The sequence below is a fragment of the Brachyhypopomus gauderio genome, unplaced genomic scaffold (genome assembly GCF_052324685.1).
Source record: "Brachyhypopomus gauderio isolate BG-103 unplaced genomic scaffold, BGAUD_0.2 sc79, whole genome shotgun sequence".
Classification (NCBI taxonomy): domain Eukaryota; kingdom Metazoa; phylum Chordata; class Actinopteri; order Gymnotiformes; family Hypopomidae; genus Brachyhypopomus; species Brachyhypopomus gauderio.
The window spans coordinates 649,495-661,441 of record NW_027506900.1 but is presented as its reverse complement, the minus strand read 5'-3'; the positions used below and the strand labels follow the sequence as shown (position 1 = coordinate 661,441).

General features: G+C 38.4%; 1 protein-coding gene across 1 annotated transcript; it reads right to left on the bottom strand.

The window, feature by feature from the left end:
• Nucleotides 1-350: 350 nt before the first annotated feature.
• On the bottom strand, nt 351-10,534 carry LOC143492562 (intestinal mucin-like protein). The gene is made up of 17 exons (XM_076990908.1): nt 10,406-10,534; nt 10,014-10,182; nt 9,615-9,853; nt 9,186-9,369; nt 8,753-8,960; nt 7,223-7,398; nt 7,069-7,138; nt 6,836-6,960; nt 6,711-6,742; nt 6,127-6,277; nt 2,954-2,994; nt 2,431-2,553; nt 1,980-2,078; nt 1,750-1,878; nt 1,523-1,562; nt 1,012-1,129; nt 351-744 (listed from the first exon to the last, which is right to left on the bottom strand). Exons 2-17 carry the CDS (start codon nt 10,153-10,155, stop codon nt 573-575), a joined length of 2,049 nt encoding a protein of 682 aa, XP_076847023.1. The 5' UTR covers nt 10,156-10,182; nt 10,406-10,534; the 3' UTR covers nt 351-572.
• Nucleotides 10,535-11,947: the final 1,413 nt, after the last annotated feature.

Below are 11,947 nucleotides of genomic sequence, written 5' to 3'. Positions count from 1 at the left end.
CCCAGTTAACAATGTTTTATATGTTTAACACACAAATTTCAATGTTTTTAAGAAAGTAAGATAAATCTGAAAGTGATGTATATAATTCATTTATATGCTTATACAAAACCAAATATGCCATATTATGGAACATTAAGTTATTCTAGACAAACCAAAATAGTAGTATGGTGTTCTTAATAAGTGCATGCATGTATATGAATGGATGGATATATACTATAATTCTATATATGTTTACATGGTGGTAATAATCAGAAAACCGAACACACCATTGTTGTTGCTATTTCATTAATTTTATTCATCATTAATCTTAAAAAGAAATTACATGTTTATAAAGAATGTAGCATTACAATACACAGAATATGTAGCCTAATCATAATCCAGATTAAAGAGCTTTTATCCTTTAAGTTTTTAGAATTGTTGCTAGATGACAGGAATATAGAATCCTGTACCCCAAATGATTTATTTTTTGTTATTATTGCATTACAATGCATGTTTTACTAATTCAGACATTATCATCTGGAGCTTTGTTATTTTAGACCGGCCATGTCACAATCATAAACATAATTTTTTTATCACTGCTCATCTTTGCACTCTGTGACACTGCAGCCACACTCTTCAACAAAAGTATAAGTGTATGTCATATTGTCTTTTCCAGGACAGTGCATCTGCACCTGCTTCTGGCTGGTGCGCAGCTCCTGACAGCATGAGCAAGTGTGCATGTAGCCGTTTGCCGCCATTGAGTATCTGAACAGGCAGAAGAGACATGACCATTAGAGGAATGGAGAGAGGGATGGAAATGTAAAAAAAAAAAGTCTGGCAGATTTTGTGCGTGTGTGTATGATGCACAGCATGACAGTTGGTTACAGTAGGTATTAATTCTCCCATTTCAAACTTCATTGACTTTTACTATATTTACCTGTTCCTTAACTATGTTGGTGTGTTTGTGTGGGTGTGTGTGTTTGCGTGCGTGTGTGCATGCGTGTGTGTGTTTCTAGAAGTGAGGACACCCACATGGAGCCGGTGACACAGGCACCAGAGCAGGAGGCTATTGCCACAGGGCCAACAGAGATACAGTTGTTGGACTCTAAATAGGTGTTGTTCGTCAGAGTACGGCACTTTTGCTGCACACCTGAGTGAAGAAACATAGGTACACTCAAACATGCTGTGTGTGTGTGTATCTGTGTCAGACATTACTTTAGAGCAACCACTGTGATTAGTTCATTGTTAATTAGTTAGACTAATCTACATGTGATATAGCCTTATAGGGTGATACTGTGATACCAGACAAACAGAATGAAGTTATTACATTGTCATTAATCATTATTATTTTTTATTTACTGCCTAGATTTTATTGTTATTATCAAATATAACTGAAAAGATAAAATTCCTGTAGTAACTGTAGTACAAACACAGTAGAAAATGAAAGATTACAGTTAATAAAACTATTTGTAATGTTTCAGTTAAGCAATGATTATTAATAACGGGTGAGAGAGAAACATAGAAAGCGTGTTCATCATCTTACAAGTACTGCAGCACCCATCTGCTGTGGTCGTTTCGGTACCCTTGACAAAACAATGGTATACATGAAGCATTATTATTACTACCGTTATATCTGTTGATTACTATTAACATTGCATATTAACAATAATGCAATAAAAAACAACATTGCAACAAATGCAATAAAAATACACATGGGAAAATAATCTTATTTAGCATTTAGATAAAAGTGAGCACAGGACATATACTCACAGGAATGCACTGTTCTTCATCAAACTCAGGACAAACAGGGAGGACTTTTACCAACACAAACATGTTATTAACTTTTGTACAGTTATAGGTCACACACTTTTCATTGGAAGAGTGCCAGCTCTGTCCAACCTGATGGAAAAACAGAGTTTGAAACTCAAATAAACAATGACCAAGTTGAAATGTCTGTAAAAATGTGTACAGGATAATGCCAGTTGAACTGCTGACTGTACCTCAATTGTTTGTATAGTGTTGTTTGGTCCTGTGTAAACACAGTGCTGTGGTACACATTCTCCACAACATTTTCCTGGGACAGCATTATATGAATAGCCCTACATAAAAACAAAATTGTTATTGTAATGTTATTTTATTGCACAATACATGGTTAATACATATGGTTAATATGCATACATATTTAAATGCATTTAAAAGCAAAATAGGTAATGTTTTTGTATTATTTGTATCATTAGTATTAATGTTACTGCTGTTCAATAAAAAGAGTAAGGGGGGCAAATACATTAGAAATCTGCCAGTAAACTACTTTTTGCAGTCACAAACGTTTGACAGATGTTTGAATGGTGGGTCCAGGTTTGAAGGGAAGGGGTGGAGTTCATCAGTGGATAAATCTGTCAGAAGTCAGCTAGAACCATAAACATTGTTTACACCATATGTTAATGTTATTACCTGAGTACAGGTTGTGTTGCAGGTCACAGGAGAACATTCTACACTATGTAGGTTTGTAACGGAGTCCTTTTTGGAACCACAGTAGCAAGTCTCACAGAGGCCTCCTGGAACTGAATCTCCAGGCTGTAAAATTGATATAGAACAGAGCATCATGTAGATTATTGTTACTTTCTATTCAAGTCACTTTTTCCATGACTGTATCTCTAATCTGGAAAAATATGCATGTGTACGCATATGCACATTCTCCCTTCCTCTGATATTTTCCATCTTCATTTTTGATATATTCCATCTTCATTTTATATGCACAAACACATTCTGTATAAATTTCAGACCAAACTGTTTACTGTTTTGACCTGACATAGATCAGGTGATAAGAGGACACCGCCGATCGTATTACACATGGATCTGATCTGTTGCTGAAAACATGCAACAAATGTGACACTCCCAGACCAGATTACATGATTTGGAAAATATAAACAAAATATAGAAAATCTATAAAATAATAACAAGCAACAAATCTCACCTGGTATTCTATGCCACTCACCACACAAACAGACTTGACTTCTAAACAAATAAAGGAGTATGTTGTTACTACTTGTGCACAAACTGCTAAAATTGCTAATAGCAAAGTTATTCATATTCAGCTCTTTTATGCATTTACATTTACGGCATTTGGCAGACGCCCTTATCCAGAGCGACTTGCATTTTTTTAAAATCTCATTTTTATACAAGTGAGCAATTGAGGGTTAAGTGCCTTGCTCAGGGGCACCTCAGGCCCCATCCACACGACGCCGGAGTCTCCGTTTCAGCCTCCAGTCCACACGAAAACGGAGGTTTTTGGAAACGCCTTCCAAGGTGGAGACTTTTGAAAACTCCGGTCTCGGCGTATTCGTGTGGACGGGGAAAACGCATGTTTAGGAAATCGCTGACGTCACATAGTGAGTCTGCGCATGTCATTTTTTTTTTGTTTACATTCGCTCAGTTTGTTCAGCATGGATACGCAGCTGATATGCAACCGTGTGGATGGAGATATTTTTGAAAACGGAGACAAAAACCTCCGTTTTTAAAAATCTCCGGCGTCGTGTGGACGTAGATATTTTTGAAAACGGATACAAAAACCTCCGTTTTTATAAATCTTCGGCGTCGTGTGGATGTAGATATTTTTGAAAACGCTGATCGTGTGGACGGAGATATTTTTTACAATGGAGACAAAAACCTCAATTTTTAAAAATCTCCGGCGTCGTGTGGACGGGGCCTCAGTCATGGCCTCAGGTCTGGGAATTGAACCCACGACCCTCTGGTCACAAGACCAGTTCCCTAACCACCATTATGCCACATTTAGTCTAAAGATTTTGTTAAAAATATTTGACAGTGTATCTGTCATGGTACAGCCTGGACTCCTCCCTTCGGGTGTGTGTATGTATAGTCTGCGTCTGTTCATGTCCTTATATGTACTTCCTGTGGGTGTGGTTGTGTGTGTATGTGTTCATGCGTTTCGATATCCTAATGTGTCACACACTTATGTGTCAAGTTTTTAATGTGTGTCTTGCTTGTATTCCATGCTCATCTTTGTTGAGTCTTGATCTCTGTGTATTAGTGTTGCTCAGTATATACATTGTATGTTTTCTAAGCATAAGTGTGCAAGTGTGTATGTGAAGTGCGTTTCAAGAATGCTTGCCTCGGCATCTGGCCTCCCTACCTCACGGCATAGTATCATGAACTAACATACAATAATTTCTAAATGGATTTAAAAGTATACAGCATTAACAGAACAAATGTTTTTTTTTAATCCAAACAAAATACATTGACTACATGGATTTATAGTTGAGACAATGATCATTTAAGACCTTTAGGAGTGATTTTTTAACTAGCACAGCATTCTTAGCTGACCCTGACAGTTAAACAGCTAAAGCCAGGTTCACACTACACGACTTTTCAGTCGTGCTGTTCGCACTACACGACTGGTTGTGCTGTAATCGCGAGTCTTTCAGTTGTTGTGGCTTTCACACTACATGACTGATCGGCGAAGCGGGCTCACGAATTACACAACTGGGGAATCGCCGACTCATCTGGCTGCCGTCCAAAAACGCGAGAACACGAAAATGAAACTCTCGCGAGAACCAGCAACACCACGTAGAAGAGAAAAAAACAATGTACATGTACTCCACATTTTCGTTATTATTATTATTTTTTACCGTTTAAACACTCCATAGTCCCAAGTGAGCATAAATATAATCAATCGCACTATTTCTCCAGTGCTGTCACAATAACTTAAACACATTGTTGTAGTAAAGTTGTAAGAAAGGTGAGGATTTTGTGTGTTTGCTGGGTTACTGTTTTGAAAGTATTCGTGAAAGTTTTTTACATTCTTCAGAGATATCTTCAGCGGTGCCGCGGTTCTCTCTCCGCCTTCCCATTGGCTGTAGCTAGACGCTGTTCCCATTGGCTGTAGCTAGACGCTGCTGCCTCTCAGTTGCCGACTGGGCTAGATATTAGGGGTGGGCGATACTCAGAATTTTGGTATCGGTATGATACCGATACGATACTGGTCAGTATCGCCGATACCGATACCGATACTTCCAAACTGTTGGGGGGGGGGGGGGGGGGGGGCGACTTGAAATGTAACAGGTGTCTATACTTTTTACTCGTGAAAGTATAATCCATTAATATAATAATTTATATTAAATCATATATATTTTTGATGATGCTGGTCCAGCGTGTCGCGTGCCAGTGATTATGCCTCGTGCCAATGGTGGCACGCGTGCCATAGGTTGCCGACCCCTGCTGTAGACGGTCAACCAGTTTCAGCTGTGGAAAATTCAATTAAAACAGGCGAATACACCACAATTAAGCCAACTACAGGAAAGTCTGATGTATGGAAGTCATATTCCATTGTAATTAATGGAGAGGGAAATCGGCTTGTTGTGATTGATATCAGAAAGTGTTGGTGTACGTCACTGACGGCATGTGTTTGGACTGTGGTAAGAAATGGGACAGCGCGATCCATCGCTATATTGCTGTTTTAATAAATACATAAGAAAATTTCAAGTACTAAATCTAATTAATTCGATTCATATTAGGATTGCGGGCGGGGGCGACAGAAATGTGTATGTGGCGGGCGGGTGCGGGATTAAAACAAGCGATTTTTTGGCAGGAGCGGGATTAAAACAAGCGGGAGCAGGATTAAAAAAGTAGTCCCGCGCAGACCTCTAAACTGCAGCAAAAGAATCGATATTTTCGCCATGGTATCGATCCGATACCGATCCTCACCTTTGTATCGATACTATCGATATAAATATCGATCCGCCCACCCCTACTAGATATTAAACATGCTAGATATCTGCCGGTCGTCTGCGACGAGTCGGCGACCAGTCGGCGAGGGCTCAGCGAGCGTCTTTCAGCAGTTCACACTACACGACTGAGCGAGCGACGAGTGATCGCCGATTTGCCTCTGACCACAGTTTCTGTGTTGCCTCCGACCACAGTTTCTGAAAAACCAGCCTAAAATCGTGTAGTGTGAACCGGGCTTGACAACTTTATATTCAAGTCTTGTACATGCTGGCCAATACCTTGTTATACCAATAACCCTATTGTAATGCAACACTTTGTTATACCAATGACCCCATTGTTACTGCATTATAAAGAAAACAACAAAACAGTTTGCACTGTTACAAGGCTGTACCAATCATCACTCACCACAGGTCTGACAGCAGTTCTTTGTCTGGATCTCATAGCCGGGTTTCTCACAGGACTCTAAGGGTGGACAACTAATAGGGGAACAGACTGTACTGAAGGTCTCCATTGAGCATATGCATTCCTCACAGTTCATGTTCCATTTATCTCCAGGCTGCAGGAGAAATGCATGATAAGAGTGTATAAAATACTATATACATAAAATGCAAATGTATTTGTATACTATACAAACCCAGTGCTACCTAGCCAGCCCTCATGCACCACATGCACCAATCACAGCACATTCATGTCCCTGATCTGAATCATCCATTTATTGAATAATCACTTACACATTTACTTCACTCTAATCCCCACATGCTGCCAAATTCAGAGGTTTGCACAGGTAGTCATTATCCACCAGAGACTTTACCAAGCCTGCTTCTCTGAAGACATCTTTTTCTTAACTAATAAAATGCTTTTTGAGTTCCTCACTTGCAGCAGGTCACCAATATGACAGGGACGTAAACTGTACAGGCCTAACAGTTCCTAGTGTGAGGGAAGTATTGTGTTGACCCTACCAAACAATATAAATCACATGGCAGACTTACCTGTCTGGGCTGTCCATTACAATCTACACAACCTAAGAGTCAGAAAAAAAAATACAGTTGACAAGGTTGAGGAGTCTTGAGTCTTTTTGCATAATAAACCAATTATGTTCATAGTATGTACTTACCACAGACATTTGTGCATTGGTTTGTTTCAGTGTTAAAGAGGACTGTGCCTTCAGAGCAGTAGCATCCTTCTCTGAAGTTATCATTACAAAACTCAGACTCACATGTCACAAACTTTTCATTGTACCTGAATTCATCACAAAGAAACACATGGCACTTTTCAACAGTGAAACTAAAGGACAAATGACCAAAATAATACTGTAGTATAATTATCTGATAATAATCTAAACATTACATTGAATTGCAGGTTTTCTCAACCTTTGGTCCACATGGCTTGTAGACTTTATGATCAGGGCAGCTGTGTGCTATAAAAAGACATCAGAACTTGATGAAAATGTCCATCCATATATTAATGCAATATTTAATGACTGTTATTTTCGGTTCCTTACGACATAGTCCATTAGTTGAGTTTCTCCAGTCCACACATACAGAATGTTCAGCACACATTCGAGCATAGGCCTCTAAGCTGTAGCAGCCTGCTTCCTCCCCCATGTGACATGTGTCAAATTGACATGCCTTATATACATAGTCTGCAGGAAATACTTCACGGCACTTTTCAAACCCCCTTAAAAAGAACAAAATGGAGGAATGGAACTATAGAGAACTATAGAGAAACTGCTCAAACAAACCAAAGATTTTTAGTAGGCAGTACATTTCCTAAACCTATTCAAATTATGTATCAAACTGAGCAGAAACTGTCTTGAATACTGCATATCTACATATCTTAGTTTATTGTTGTAGCCAGGAATTCATGTCAGAGGAACAGGTTAGATGAAAATTTTAAGGTAAGGTTAAGGTTAGAGGAAAGAGATTAAGGAAAAACATCTGAAGAAAAAAAAATCTGATACATAAAACCGATATGTGCAGAACTAGACACTAGTGGAGACAATTGTAGCATAATTAAAGATAGGATATACAGTGAATCAATCTCACCACATTAAAGACCACATGACTAATTAGGAAAAACACTTATTTTATGGCAGTATCATTGTTTTTGTTTTTACTTCCTAGTCTGATGTAGTGATCGACCAATATATCAGCTGGCCGATTAATTGGGATGATTTTTGGCAATTTTAGATAATTGGCATCGGCCGAAATATGAGCCCAAGAGGCTGATATTTACACAATGAACACAGGCAATGCTGTGGGCAGCTCTGTCATTATGGCTGGTAGAGAGCCCCCTTGCGTCCATTTCAGTGCCACTTACAGGTAGACATCTGAAAGCACAGGGTACAAGCTGCTAGGAGTACAAATGTGATGCTGCTATCTACTTGTGTATGTTAATTGCACTGAAATTTGTATTTTATTTTGTTTTGTGGTTTTTTTTTATTAAAGTGAACTGCAAAAAGAGCAAAGAAGAGCAGACTGTGCTAAATAAATGTTTAGGTTCTTTAGTTTTGTGTATTGTTTTTTAAATTATTTTTATTATAGTATTTTATTCGTTTTCAAATTAAAAATTGAAAATACCGGCTTTACTCTATGGCCACTATTGCCATCCAAATATCGGCATCGACATGGGCCATAAGAAAACCCATATCGGTTGATCACTAGTTTGATGTTCTTGATTTTTTCCATTTATGTGACTGAACTTTCACTGCTAATGTAGCTGTTTTCAGTTTCTATTCAAAAATCATGGTTCTGATTGGTAAGCCTTGTCTATCACCAAAGCATCTGTTAGCTAATCAAATGTGAGTAAACAAACTAAGGGGCCCTTTCATTTGACATCTGGGACTTTTAGAACTTTTTGAAAGATTACTGTACTGTACTGCATTTACTGCATGTTCAAAAAAACATTTTACTTTACACATATTGTACTGGATGTAAATGCAAATATAAACATTTGGAACCATCATGAAATATTTCAGGAGGGGTTCAAAGCCAAAGCCAACCCCCCTCCCCCATCTCTATCAGTGTCTTACTTGCTATAGATGATGTTGCAGATGTCTGATTGGGTTGTATTTTCACAGGGTTTTGTTGTGGTTGTTGGTGGGGTTGTGGGAGATGGTGGAGGAGGAGGATGGCAAGGGATATTGCCCATCACTTCCCAAGAAGCTGCAGCGGTCTCACATGATTGGACTTGTCCATTAGGTAGTCTGCAGTCGTTGTTCTTGTTGTTGTCATAAACACCTTTCAAAGTTATTCAAGAAAAATTAATTAATAAAAACAAGGTGCTCCATTATACAACCTTTCATGTGACAACATTTTAAGATGTGTTTAAAGTAACATATCATCCAGTATACACTACTAAGCTCCTTGCCAGTACCAGCAGCATTACTAGAGTATTAGAATAGCTTGGGAAAGCTTTTATTATAATAATGCACATAGTGTGTGCAGATAAGCAGGTACACCTACCACACAGTCCTTCAGTGTTGTTGTAGAATAGGGAAAATGGCAGTTTGATCTCAAAGTATGTTCCTCTGAAATTAATCTGAGCTTGTATAGCAGGAATATCTACAGTTATCTCAATTCCAGAAGTGGTGATGGTGAAGTCTTTATTAGAGATAGTTGGAATCATCTCTACATCATTGACAAATACCTGTGACAAATAAAATATCTTTATATCACACGGTTTAACATTCTAACAAGACCATTGGCCAAATGGCTAACAGAAGGCTGTACAAAATATTTCTTTGTTGAATGAAGGAATAAATAAACATACAAACAAAATTAGACTATATATGAAGAATGTTTGGTTAATGTGCATAATGATCCAAATTTGGATGTTATGGATTTTATTTACAGTCAGGGATTTGTAACAATTTGAGAACTCTACCCACTCACTTTATTGACAGTTGGGTTTCTTGTCTGTGTCAGATTTATTTTATATGATTCATAGTATATAATCAAACTCTCAGGGCAGGCCAAACTGTGGGAAATGTCACAATAAGAATTCTTAATGTGGACACTGAAATTGTATTTCCTAATGATTTCCTGGACCAAGACGTATGTGCAGTTTCCTTGGAAAGCATAATACTGCCCATCAAACGTCAAATGTGAATCTCCCCATCCCATGCATTTACCTGTCATTTTGAAAAAGAACAGAGTTACCATGCAGTCTAAGTATTCATATTTAAAGAATATTGAAATCATTTGATGGGTATCAAATTGCCAATTAAAAATGTACTGTACACACTATTTGGTTAGTGAGAGAAATATGAACAGAATAAAGCCCAAACTCACTTTTACATTCATAATGGAAGCAACAGTCTGAATCATTGACTTTAACTGGAGCAAACCCATTCTGACAGGTTGGTACAGGGAGATTTGGATGAGCACACACAGGCTGACCTAGAACTGAACCATCTGTGCATGTTTCTACCATACAATTTTCAGTCCATGACTCTCCATTCTGTTAATTATGACAAATAATATTACAATGTCAATCTGTATCAATATCTGTATCAGCAAAATAAACAACTTACTTAGAAAGTAAATTTTAAATACAATGTTTAAAACTGTATTGAAAATATCACTGTTTTTATTCTGCCACGGCAGGTTCAGATCCTCTAAATGAAATAAAAACCATAAAGTTTAAGTGTAAATCAAATGTAATAAAATGTATTCAAAATTACTTTTCTTGGTGGATTAAGGTATTCACAGCCTGGGTTAGGTGTGGGTGTGGGATTAAATGTTGTACTAGACGTAGTAGTACTAGAATGTGTAGTAGGTGGGATAGAAGTTGCAGCACATAGCTGTGGCTTTTTGTCAACGTGACACACTGAATCACAATATGCAGTGAAGCACCATCCTGCTCCATCAGATTCATTATACATGAAGGACCCTAGATACAGAAGTGGGAAAAATTAGATAGTGAAAACCTTATCTCTGCGTAAAGTTTCTATATGCTTACTTGCACATTACATATGCAAACAGCCACAGATTATGCAATTCCTGAACATGAATAATTTTAATGAATTTTAAAAAATCATTAGAAAAAAGTGAAGAATGTCACCAAATAAAGTATGAAAAGCTTTTAAGTGTGCAGGCAGACGTTTCTGAAAGCTTATTTAAGTATTTGAAAACTTAAATACTACTTGCCTGCAGGGAAAGTATTATTCTGATACATGCAGACACAGGCAGATATAGTTACAGCTGTAGTTGTGACAACCACTTGGGGTCCTGGTTGTTTTGTTTCTGTGACAGTGGGACCTGTGATCACAATGAATGTTGCTTGTTGACTGGTAGACTGTTTGGGAGTGAATGGTGATTTAATAAGCTCTGTTGTTTTAATGAGCTCTGTTTTGAGACTTGCAGCAGATGTAGTAGCTAATTTTGTAATATGAGTCTCTGGTGATGGTGTTATTGCAGCTGTGGTTTTTGGTGATAAGGTAGGACTTATCACTGCTGAAGTTTTTGTAGTCTCTATGGATGTATGCTCTATAGTGGGCATGGATAGTTGTGGTTGTGTTGTTATCTGTGGCTGTTTTGTGGAACGAATTGTTTGTTCCGTGATTTGTGTAAAGGATACAGATGCACTTGAAGACACAGATAGAGGAGCTGTTGAAGGCACAATCTTGGTTGTTGTGGGAATTTCTGTCATTTGGCTAATAGTGGATCCTGTGCCTGGGGTTTGTGTTGGAGCACCAGTGTATGTTACTGCTGTTCCTGGTTTCAAAGATGTGCTCTCTGTGATGCTTGTGATTGATACTGGAGCTGTTGAAGGCACAATCTTGGTTGTTGTTGTGGGAATTTCTGTCGTTTGGCTAATAGTGGATCCTGTGCCTAGGGTTTGTGTTGGAGCACCAGTGTATGTTACTGCTGTTCCTGGTTTCAAAGATGTGCTCTCTGTGATGCTTGTGATTGATACTGGAGCTGTTGAAGGCACAATCTTGGTTGTTGCTGTGGGAATTTCTGTCGTTTGGCTAATAGTGGATCCTGTGCCTGGGCGTTGTGTTGGAGCACCAGTGTATGTTACTGCTGTTCCTGGTTTCAAAGATGTGCTCTCTGTGATGCTTGTGATTGATACTGGTGCTGTTGAAGGCACAATCTTGGTTGTTGTAGGAATTTCTGTTGTTTGCCTACTAGTGGATCCTGTGCCTGGGCTTTGTGTTGGAGCACCAGTGTATGTTACTGCTGTTCCTGGTTTCAAAGATGTGCTCTCTGTGATGCTTGTG

What these genes read in the sequence shown, in the direction of transcription:
- LOC143492562 (XM_076990908.1), bottom strand. Translation starts at nt 10,155, where the DNA reads ATGGTAGAAACATGCACAGATGGTTCAGTTCTAGGTCAGCCTGTGTGT. An exon ending in CTTCCATTATGAATGTAAAA is followed by an intron (nt 9,854 to 10,013) that starts GTGAGTTTGGGC and finishes TCAAAATGACAG; the next exon opens with GTAAATGCATGGGATGGGGA. An exon ending in GAGAAAACCTGCAATTCAAT is followed by an intron (nt 6,961 to 7,068) that starts GTAATGTTTAGA and finishes TGATGAATTCAG; the next exon opens with GTACAATGAAAAGTTTGTGA.